At 50.0% G+C, this 12,260-nt stretch overlaps 1 protein-coding gene across 1 annotated transcript in view; it reads right to left on the bottom strand.

Moving 5' to 3' along the window:
- Positions 1 to 11,900, bottom strand: part of LOC137562402 (cyclic AMP-responsive element-binding protein 3-like protein 2) — a gene marked incomplete at its 5' end in the record, with an annotated part of 43,647 nt that extends 31,747 nt beyond the window's left edge. The window contains one exon of the mRNA XM_068273743.1: positions 11,835 to 11,900. Coding sequence (XP_068129844.1) covers positions 11,835 to 11,900 — 66 coding nt within the window. The remainder of the gene's footprint in view (positions 1 to 11,834) is intronic.
- Positions 11,901 to 12,260: the final 360 nt, after the last annotated feature.

Here is a 12,260-nt window from a genome sequence, read left to right as displayed (position 1 = left end):
CTCCTGTCTTTAATAACTCTTCTAGAGTTATCACCATGGTGATGAGGCATGTCGTATTCAGGAAACATTTTACCTCAGGCAAACCTAAAGTTAACTCTTCTGTCTTTAAGTTAACTCTTCAATCCTTAAAATAACTCCAGAGTTAAAGACAGGCTGTTTATTAACTGCGTGTGAAAATAACTACAGAGGAGGTAAATTAACTACAGGAGAGGTAACGTAAGGAATGAAGAGATAAAATGACTCTCTCACTGTGTGGAGGTAAGTTATCTCTTGCCTTATTATCTCCAGCATGATCTTAGTGAATTGAGGCCATAGTCTGCTTCCATGAAAGCAGGAATTAGACACTTTTCAGATATATTGCAGGATTTGCATCCGCTTTAACAAAGAAATGTTTTTTCTTTAAATGTTATTATGATATTGCTTATCTTTTAGAGCAGAGAGAAAGTTCTGAGTTTAATGGGAAGCAGCATTCCTCTATGAAGCTCAATAATTGTTTTGTATGGTTTCCTTTTTCTTTAATAGAACTGTACTGCCGTTTCAGTGCTTTTTCTAAAGTGCTTTTAAATAAATAGTGAATAAGGTTTCAGGTCAGGGTGACCATGACAAATAACACATCCCCAGCAGCACACACAGGGTGAGAAAAAACAATAATGGGAACTGGTTTATGGTGTAGAGAACGAGCAGGATGTTTCTGTAAACAGGCCACCAAAGAGAGTTCAGACCTCCTGCTTAGTCAGAGCAAAGCCTGTCTGTGAGTGAAGAGCTGTGTACACACAACATGGCCGCACTCTGGACAATCCCAATACCATCTGGGATTGCTCAGCAAGGGTGGCCATAGGAGAGAGGTCTCAGACACAGCGGAAGCTGGAGGAACACATTCCTTCCCAGGCCTGGATTTACATCACAGGAGCCTATAGGTACAGATGTCCTGATATCCTAGACTTCACCCTACATGGACATACCCCCCTCTCCCCCCCCCTCCCCCCCAAACTGCACTGCTAGTGTGCTGGCTGTCCCAGCTTGTACTTCTCCCTTACCCATCATAGGTAGCTACAGGTTCCCCTCAGTATTAGGTAGCCAGAAGTACCCTCAAAACTTAGTAGCTAGAGGTGCCCCCAAGTATTAGGTAGCTAGAGGTGCCCCTGACTGAAGGGAGATCTTGTCGGTGAGTAACATCTCATTTACACTCATCAGGATTCTGCATAGGGAAGGAGGGAGGCACTCAGGGAGGGGTGTGAGCCGCCTTTCCATCAACAGGCGCCTGTAGGCACGTGCCTACAGTGCCTTATGGTAAATTCGGCCGTTCATGCCTGATCAAACTGTTTGCGGCCAAGACCTACCAAGATTCTCTTTCCAATACAGTCACATAGTGCTAGCTAGCGATTAAACTCTGAAATTCACAAAGAAATGTTACAAACTATCATGGTTCCAAAAGACTTGGGCGGTAGTCTAGTTTAGGGGACCCAGAAGGAAACCTCATAGGGAAATACCGTTAGGTTGATTAGGTGGACAGCACCTTCTCAAACTGCTAGGTTTCAGATAGTTTGGAGTAAACTACACCCACACTATTTGGCCAATCAAAACGCTTCGTGCTGTAGAGGGTGCTGTTCCCTATGAGGTTTCCTGCTGTGTATCCTAAACTAGACTAGGATCAGGGGGCAGCTCTGGCGCATGTGCTGCCGTGCTTGTGTGGCTACTACTCGGCCATGCTGATGCCAGAAGAGGAACGTGGCCCAATAAATTAACCTTGTCAGCAATCTTCCGGGGGTCTGCGATCAGTGATGGGGGACCGCAGGATGCTGAAGGAAGCCTCAATAGGATCCAGAGGCTTCCTTCTTACTTTAAAGAGTAACTGTCGGGCATAAAATCAATTATTTTTATCTGGTAAACAAGTAATAAGGATGCGAATCAGGCAATCTAAAAGTTAAAATCACTATTACTTTTCTTGTTGATAAATTATCATTCCCCAGTTTACATGACTCTTATTTGGTACACAGAAAATTTGGTACACAAAAGAGAAGTTGCAGGGCATGCTGGGCTGTCTTTATTCGCTTCTCTATTTCCCCTCAGACTTAACTAATGCAGCCTGATTGGCTCAAACCTCTTTCCCTCCTGTCCCCAGCCCCCCCCCCCCCCGCACACCTCTGTTCCTCTTTGATTGGCCAGAATTTCTCAGGCTGAAACAATGCACTTTCTATAGTGAAGGGTGGGCACATCAGGCAGAGGAGACTGAAGGTGCGTACACACATGCGACTATAGTCGTTTGTAACGATCGTTCCCCGATCTTCACCAACGACGATCGTTACAAAAAACAAACCACCGACTATTAAGGCAAACGATGAACAAGCCAAATCGCTACAAAAGAAAGTTCTGTCTCGGCGGATTTTAACCAACGACGATCGTTTGCAAAAGTAGTACATCGTTGGAAACGGTCGTTCGTACTAGGCTTGACATGCGCATTTCACTATTTCTCTGTGAAACTTCTCATTTTTATGCGCAGGCGCAATAGTTGCTTTACGTGATGTAACGTTCGTTCTAACGATCAGATCGTTACACACCTTTTAAAACTATCTTTACTTAGGTCGTTCTTTCATCAATTAAAAGTTCGTTCGTCGTTCTCAACGAACGATCGTTGTCGCATGTGTGTACGTAGCATTAGGGCAGATATTACATCACGACTGGCTTCAAAATAGCCAATGTAAATATGGAAACTGTCTAGAATAGGATTCTCTACCTTTCCTTTATAAAATTCACAGGAATCACAACGTGGACACTGGACAGTGCAATACATATGTAAGTAGAGCAAGTATTTATCTACTTATATATTTGTTTTTTTTCCCTGAGACAGGCATGGTCGGAAGAGCCAATTTCCGATTCCGCGGTAATTCCGCATACCGCCACTACCGAAATTCCGCTTCCGCTACATTCCGGTGGAATTCCGCTACATTCCGCGGAATTCCGCGGTATTCCGCCACGTGCACTTTCCGTATTTTTAAACGGACTTCCGTAATTTTTAAACGGATTTCCGTAAATTTAGGAGGAAACACTCAATCGCTCATTTGAAATATCTATTGTTAATAAAGTTGATTTGTATTTTGTAAATTTGGATAAAAAAATGTTGAAACCGTTATTTTAGCGCAGTAACTCTCCGATGATTATGATTGGTCAACTCATTCCGCATCTCCTGATTGGTCAATTCATTCCGATTCCGATTTTGCCGGAATTCCGAATTCCGGATTGCAAATTCCGAATTCCGGATTGCAAATTCCGAATTCCGCGGAACCATGCGGAAACCCCAATTCCGGCGGAATTTCGGAATTTTAGCTTCCGCGGAATTCGGAAGCCCATGCCTGCCCTGAGATAGTATGGCGGACATACAATGATCTGATATGACACAGGTGAGAGCTGCATAGGTTCTCCACTGCTCTCCAGAGTTAGTTCAGTTTTCTATCACAGTCTCATTGTGTGCAGACTGAACTCAGCATGAACCCAACACCAAACAGTGAGATCTGCCTCTCTAAACACACATGCATCCATCACATCTGCAGGGCTCCCCCTCCCAGTCTGCCTCTGGGGTGTGAACAGCTTATTTCTGTTAGCAGCGCTGAATGCGCCAATTCATAAACCGTACTCGCTTCCCAGAAACGCACTCCAAAGCTTCGGCTAGAACAAAGATCATCTCAGGCCTAGAAAAACCGAGACGGTGATGGTAAAGATGAAGGGACGTCTCCCTTGTCCTGCGCCGCACTCATTCGTTTATATATATGTAGAAGATCTGTGATATCCCATAAAACTCTTAAAACACCTGGCCACGAGCCCTGCCACCAGCAGTCTTCTGCACTACAGACTGGGCAGAGAGTGCTCAGTGTTGCCAACTCGTCAGTAAGGAAAGTAGCTATTGGCTGTCCTAGAAGTCGCTACTCGCTAGAAGTAGCTAGATGACGTCATCACTTAATTTGCATAATGGCTCCACCCCCGACCCTGCCCTAGAGACCCCTAGTCTCTCTGTCTCTGTCTATCTGACTGTCTCTCTCTGAGTGACTCGAGTCAAGCAGCAGGCCAGGCAGCAGCGCCAATCAGCAGCAGCAGCAGCACACCTCTAAGTATCCACCCACACATGACACACACACACACATCATGATCCAGCGACCCGACCGGTGTAATGTCAGAATGGGCAGCCCGGAAGCCCCCTTCCTCACTGAGTATCACGCATGCTCAGTGGGAAGTTAGACATTATTTATCTGAAATATCTCCGCTTCCGCACCACGTACACTCCCGAAATTTTCAGGGTAGGGAGGGGACCCCCAGATCTAGCTCGGTGTCGAATTGCAGCCCCCGAGCCCCGCTAGTTCCCGAGATAGGTTTGCTGCAATCAGTCTCGGGAACCAGCGGGGCTCGGGGGCTGCAATTCGGCACAGAGCTAGATTTGGGGGTCCCCTCCCTCCCCTGAAAATTTCGGGAGTGTACGTAGTGTGAAAGCGGAGATATTTGGGACGTTTTACGTGGCTGCGTAATTTAATGGGACACAGGGTCCTACTGCGCATGCGGGGCTGCCCAATCTGTTTGGCTGCCCATTCTGACACTACACCGGCCCACACCTGACGTCACTCACAGCCCCGCGCAGCAACTTGCAAGAGTGCCTGTGAGCAGGAAGGGGCTACTGTGAGTGACGTCCCCTGGTCTGGAAGCAAGGTTCCTTCCTGGCTGTGCGGTGATTGGTTGCCCCAGCCCCGCCCATACTGCGGCTACCAGGCGGCTTGATAGGGGGGGGGGGGGGGGGAGACTCCTGCGAGAGGATGGTAGAGATGCGAAGTTCGGATCTTTTCAATGATCCGGATGATTCGAATCGGATCATTGAAAAGTTCCGGATCTTTGATCCGAATCTCGGATCATTTTACAAGGGAAGCATTCGGGGGTGAAATGACTAGCAGGACAGGAGAAGGGGAGGGGGGTGGACACACAGCGAAGGGGAGAAGATAGACAGAGGGCAGGGAGTGGACAGAGAAGGGAGGAGGGACGAGCAGAGAGCAGAAATGTTCGTTTGCACACAATACCTACATGCTGCTGTCATATGCTTTACATATATTTCACCTATATGTTCATCTGTATACTCCCAACTCCCATTCCCCAAAGCATTCCCAGAAGTAAAGTGCAGCTGTATAGAGCAGTGCAGGAGGATCATATTGCCCTGCAATCACTGCCTGCCCTGTCCTAGCCCAGCACGCTGCCTGTAACGTTACTGAGCTGTGCCAAAAGTTTCCAATGTGTTCACTGTGCACAACTACGGAACAGACAGCCTATAATGAGCAGCACATTATAGCCAGTATGTGTGCTCTACACATATCTGACAGTGGCACCGATGTCCCCTCTCTCTCATCTACCTGTGGCTGTGCAAGGCTGCCTCCCCTTCAACAGAGCGATCCATCTCTGCTCTGCTTCCAGGACCCCGCTGCCCGCTGAGAGGGGGCGTGTCGCTCCTGGCCCCGCCCCTTTTGCGATCCAAATCACTCATTTTGATGATTCGGATGATTCGACTCACAAAATAGATTTGGATCAAAGATCCGAATCGTTCATGACCCGGACAACACTAGAGGATGGGCCAGGCAGCTGTCTCTGTGAGCGGTGTGCTTTTTGGGGACGGATAGGGGAGGTGCCGGAAGCTGGCATGGCAACTTAGAGTCTCCCAACTTCCCAAGTCTCCAATAACAGGAGACAAAGTCGCCAGATTTGACGCTAGTAGCTTCTCTTAAAACCTGTCGCTAGAGGGATGTCAAAAGTCGCAAAATATAGCAACCAAGTAGCTAAGTTGGCAACACTGAGTGTGCTGTTTCCAAATAGGCCTGACTGTGCCCCGCCCCCTTTGTAGTTTAAAGGACAACTGAAGAGAGAGGTATATGGAGGCTGCCATATTTATTTCCTGTTAAGCAATACCAGTTGCCTGGCTGTCCTGCTGATCCTCTGCCTCTAAGGGCTCGTTTCCACTGTTGCGACGCGATTTCGCCGGCATTCCGACGCTTGTAAAAACGCATGCGGATGCGTTTCCGCATGCGTTTTTACCCGCGATTTCACGTGCGATTTCGCATGGCAGGGTGCCATGCGAAATTAACCATGACACTGCCAGGGCAAAATAACATTGAAAAAGGTGCGAAATCGCACGCGAATCGCGGGTAAAAACGCATGTAAAAAACGCATGCGTTTTTACTATTAAATACATTAGCAGCGATTCGCACGGATTCCTCACGCAGGCGAATTCGGTGGGTCCCGTCGTGCAGATTTGGCCCGCCGCCAAATCGCTCCCGCACGCCGCACATGTGGAAACAGCCCCGGCCACTTCAATGTACCAAGCGAATCCGCATCTCGTCGCCGCATGCGGATTCGCTATGGTGGAAACGAGCCCTAATACTTTTAGCCATAGACCCTGAACAAGCATGCAGCAGATCAGATGTTTCTGACATTTTTGTCAGATCAGACAAGATTAAGATGGCGCTGGTGCATGGCTGCCTCGGCACACAGCTCCCGTGGATTTCCTCTTTTTCCTCTTTTTCGTTGCTTTTTTGTTGTTGTTTTTTTCTTAGTTTTTCGTTGTTTTCTTTTAGTCTTAGTTTCAGCAGAGTAGCAGAGTAGAGTTTTTAGCAGCGTTAGCACAGCTTCAGCTTTAGCATAGTTAGAGCCTTAGGTGCAGGCACAGTTCCCGAGGCCACATACCTTCTGATCGCACGGGAAGCAGCTGCGGAAGGTCTGGCCCCGGTCTCCGGCACCCACCCTGCTGCTCGATCCCAGAGGGACCACATCCGGGCTCCACCAGAGGGATTGTGGCTGTGTCCCCGGGTCCTCGCCGCTGAGTCTGCGTTGACGGAGTGACCACATCCCAGCACCACCAGAGGGAGTGCGGCTGTGCCCCCTGTGTCCCCGGGCCCTCGCCAGAGTCTCCGGGACCCTGGACTCTCCGACGATCAGGCTGGTCTCCAGCCGTGGTGCCTGGGCTCGCAGCACATCCCTTCTGCAGCACAGCCCTTCTGCCACAGCTGTGGGCCACTGCTCTCGCCGCCCCAGCCCGACATCTCCAGCTCCCACGTGCTCACCACGTGGTCTGCTTCTCCGGGTGGGCCCAGCATCAGAGGGGAGGCTGACACCGCTAGCTGGATACCAGCGCAGCTGACTCGGTATCGGCACCTCGGCCACCCATGTGGCAGCACCGCATCACCGCCGGGAAAGACTCCGCAGCCATGTGGTAGCACGCACCACCGCCTGGATAGACTCCGCAGCACCCCTCCTCCCTCCACAAGGCTCCTTCATCGCCTGCACCTCGGCCACCCACGTGAAAGCAGGCCTCACCGCAGCTAATCTCCACCGCCTGGAAGTCCTCACCGCTGCCTGGCAGCCGCAGTCGCAGCACCCCTCCTCCCTCCACGAGGCTCCTTCATCGCATGCTCGGGTAAGCCTGCTGCCCCTACACACTGGCTGCTGCCCCCTGCCCTTAGAGCCCGCTGAACAGGCCCTGCCCTGCACTGCCACTACACAGGTTACAAAAGGGTTCCATGTGCCGGCTCCCCACAAGTTTTCACTCTGGCTTAGAGGCACACAGCACAAAGGCGCACTGCGGAATCGGCTCCTAATATTGGTGCACTTGGTCTGCTTATCCAATCTGCTCTGTGGCATATGACTGCATATGGTCGGGGATGAACTGTTATCAAACTGCACTGAGGCTTATGAACTTATAAACTGTTAGTTAATACTGGTGCATATGGACTGTTATTTCACTGTACTGTGGCATACGGACTGTTATCTAACCACACTGTGGCATACGGACTGTTATCTAACCACACTGTGGCACACGGACTGTTACCTAACCACACTGGGGCATATGGTCTGTTTTTTCTAACTGAACTGTGGCACATGGTCTGTTATCAAATCTACTTTAACTGCACTGTGGCATACGGACTGGTATTTAACAGCACCGTGGCTCATGGACTGTTATATCTGCACTGTGGTATATGGACTGTTTTTTTAACTACTTAATTGCACTGAGGCATATAGGCTGCTACTTAACTGCATTGTGGCACTTAGCTTTGTACCCGCACATGGGCTGTGCATTGACTTACTACCTGTTCGGGGAATATGGGCTGTGCTGTCCGCTAACCAGCATCGGGAGCTTCATGCATGTATGTTTTTCTGCCACCCTGCAGTCTCCCACTGAGTGGGTTCTACACCCATGGATCCCACAAGGCACCCCCCACGTACCACCTACTCTAGGGCACAGCTCCTCACATGGGAACATACTGTAGCCCTACACCCAGAGGACAGTTTCCTGTCCGACTCCGTATGGAGCCACGTCCAGAAAATCACTGCCCCCGAGCTAGAACCCCGCACAAGCTGGCGACACAGAGGCTGTCGAGCAGGCGCACGGGTGAGACTGAAGAGGAAGGGCCTGCGGACAGCCATCCCTGCAGCCCTCCTCGCAAATGTCCACTCCCTCCCCAATAAGTTAGATGAACTGAGACTCCTCTGGGACAAACGCGAACTTGGCAACAACACCCCAATTCTATGCTTCACAGAAACATGGCTCCATGATAACATCCCTGATAGCGCACTACATCTCCCAGGCTTCAGCCTCATCCGCGCAGACCGTGACAGCATCCTCACGGGGAAAAAGAAAGGGGGAGGCATCTGTTTTTACATTAGCTCTGCTTGGTGCTCCAACTCCACCGTACTTGCAAAGAAATGCTCACCAGAGCTAGAGCTCCTTCTGGTAAATTGCAGACCGACATACTCACCTAGGGAGTTCTCTTCCTTCGTTCTCGCTGGTGTGTATATCCCACCTGATGCAGAGGTAAAAAATGCCCTGAGTGAGCTCACCGACACTATCGCGCAATGGGAGACGGCCCTCCCGGACTCACTGTTCATCGTCATGGGCGATTTCAACAGGGCCAACCTCTGCCAAGAGCTTCCCCGCTTCCATCAGCATGTCACCTGCCCCACCAGGAATGCCAACACACTGGACCACTGTTACACGGTCCTGAAGGATGCCTACAAAGCCACCCCTTGGGCAGCTCTAGGTTCATCTGATCATTGTCTCATCCACCTGATACCAACTTACAGGAGACGCCTGGAGACATCGAAACCGGTCCTCAAATCCTCCAAAGTGTGGTCAAGCGAAGCGAAGCTACAACTTCAGGCCTGCTTCGACTGCACAGACTGGCAGACCCTGGAATCGCCAAACTTGGACGAATGGGCTGACAATGTTACCTCATACATTAACTTCTGTGAGAATCACTGCATACCAACAAAAACCTTTAAACTGTATCCTAACGACAAACCGTGGTTCTCAAAAAAACTACGGCAACTGCGCAGAAGCAAAGAGGACGCGCACAAGTCAGGAAACGAAGATGATTACAGAAGGGCAAGAAATGACCTAAACCGAGAACTGAGGGCTGCCAAGAAGGGCTATGCGGACAAACTGGAACAGAACCTCTCCTCAAACGACCCGCGAGCTGTGTGGAAAGGGCTCAAGGCCGCAACCAACTATAAGCCTCCCCCGCAGCATGCAACACCGAGTGCTGAGCTCGCCGAGAATCTCAGTGAATTTTACTGCAGATTTGAGAACCAGTCTCCCCCACAGCTACGGGCACCTCTCCCCTCCCCTGCCACTGAGGCCCCGAGACCAGACTCGCCCCTTCCATCGGTGAACGAGGCGGATGTTCTGAAACACTTGTTAAGGATAAATGTCAGGAAAGCCTCCGGCCCGGACGGTGTGTCACCAGCCTGCCTGAAAACCGGCGCTCGACAGCTCGCCCCTATACTTTCCTCCATCTTCAACAAGTCCCTTCAGAGCGGGAAAGTCCCTGCTTGCTTCAAGAGGTCCACCATCATCCCTGTCCCCAAAAAGCAAGGCGCCACCGACCTCAACAACTTCAGGCCCGTGGCACTTACATCAGTCATCATGAAGGTTCTTGAAAGGATGGTGCTCCCCCTCCTCAAGCTCACCACTGAGGCCCTGCTGGATCAGCATCAGTTCGCATACAGAGCAAACAGGTCCACCGACGACGCCATCAATATCTGCCTGGAGCTCGTCCATGATCATCTGGACAAACCCGGCACGTATGCCAGGATCCTCCTTCTTGACTTCAGCTCAGCGTTCAATACCATCAGCCCCAAAATACTCCAGGAGAACCTTGCCGCACTCAGGGTCCACCCCACTCTACGCCTGTGAATCACGGACTTCCTCACCAACAGATCCCAGGTCGTTAAGCTAGGCACCATCTCCTCTCAACCTCGGATTACAAATACAGGAGCACCGCAAGGGTGCGTCCTGTCGCCGTTCCTGTTCTCCCTGTACACAAATGCTTGCAGATCCACAGCGGACTCCGTCAAAGTGATCAAATTCGCTGACGACACCACCATTGTCGGCCTCATCACTAAAAATGATGAGGAAGCGTACCGCCACCAGGTTGAGAGCATCTGCCACTGGTGCAGGGAGAACGGGCTGGTCCTAAACACGGCAAAAACTGTTGAGATGATTGTGGATTTTAGAAAGCACGCCATAGCCCCCCCTCCAATCCGTATTGACGACAAAGAAGTGGAAAGAGTTACCGGTGTACGACTTCTGGGCACAACCATCTCCAAGGACCTGAGGTGGAAGGCAAACACCTCCTCCATCCAGAGGAAAGCCCAGCAGAGGTTATACTATCTCCGTCAATTGAAGAAGTTTGGCATGTCCCCGAAACTTCTGACCAGCTTCTACTCTGCCACAATTGCATCTGTCCTCTGCTCTTCCATCCTAGTCTGGTATGCAAGCTCCTCCGCCAGCGACAGACACAAGTTACAGAGAGTCATCAGATCAGCGGAGAGAATCATAGGAAACTCACTACCCGCTCTGGACCTCCTCTACCACTCAAGACTGAGCTCCAGAGCTTTGAGGATTGTAAAGGACCCCTCACACCCTGGCAACCGTTTTTTCAGCCAGCTTCCTTTAGGCCGGAGGTACCGGTCCATCTACACCAGGACCACTAGACACAGAAACAGCTTCTTCCCCTCAGCTGTAAACTCACTAAACTCTCTCCATGCACTCCACACTACAACGTGACCATGTTTTGCCGCCACACATATCCCTCACTCACCTGAGTGCTGTATAACTATGCAAAAATTTGAATGTTGTTTGCTTGGATGTTTTCTCTGTATGTAATGTCTGATATAGTGTCGATCCTTTCTGATGTATTCTGTGTACCCTATCCTACCTGTATCCTGTACGTGCCAAGACCAATTCCGGGCACGACCCAGTCGTGCTTGGCGAAAATAAAGATTCTGATTCTGATTCTGATTAGCTGCATGCTTTTTTCTGGTGTGAGTCAGACACTACTGCAGCCAAAGAGATCAGCAGGGCTGCCTGGCTGGCAACTGGTATTGTTTAAAATGAAATAAATATGCCTCCATATCATTCTCACCACAGGTTCACTTTAAGCCTGGTACACACTTTCAATTTTGATTTGCCAATCACAGACCAGTTTTAGCACCTTACCATGTAGTATGAGAGCGAACCTACATAATCAGTTCATAGTGTTCAAAATGTTTGTTGACCCTCATGCTACATGGAGGTGGTAAATTTGGCCAAGCATCGGCCAATCAAAATTGAATGTGTGGGTACCATGTTTAAAGGATTTACTTTAATGCATAACATTGATATTGAATACATGCTACATTCGGCCATACAGATAGATGTGATTAGTTTTATATAGTACAGAACTTACACAGTATGTCAGTACTATAAGCCTCCAAGAATACAGTATATATAATGGAGGATTCTCAGCAGTAAATACCAGCTGTATAGGAAGTTACACCTGTATGTTTAGCTCCACCTCCTCCGGGTAGTAGGCGGGCACATCTGGCACAATCTCACCAACACGGAGTCATATAAAGATTCTTAACCCTTTGCGGGTCAGAAGGCTGGCTGGAGCCTCTACGCTGCCCATCTCCCTGGCACTGAAAGAGTTAAGGGGCCGCTGCCCAGTTCCTGACTTGGAGGAGAAATAAAGCCAGACGGTTACGTCGAGAAGCCGCAAAAACCCAGACGAACACCCCGAATCTGAAACCCGATCGCTTTTCCATGAGTCACCGGCACATCATTCCAAGAGAAACTACGGAAACCAGGAGGTGGGGAAGCCGGACTTAAAGGGGGCTTATCGACCCGGGAAACGTCTGGGGCTGAGATATCCCCCTGGTTATCGCTGGGTGCCACCCACTTGTATGGCAGACGTGTTATTGCT

This window comes from Hyperolius riggenbachi, chromosome 3, assembly GCF_040937935.1.
Source record: "Hyperolius riggenbachi isolate aHypRig1 chromosome 3, aHypRig1.pri, whole genome shotgun sequence".
In the NCBI taxonomy this organism is placed as follows: Eukaryota; Metazoa; Chordata; class Amphibia; order Anura; family Hyperoliidae; genus Hyperolius; species Hyperolius riggenbachi.
The sequence above is the reverse complement of the archived record's forward strand: the minus strand, read 5'-3'. Positions and strand labels throughout refer to the sequence as shown.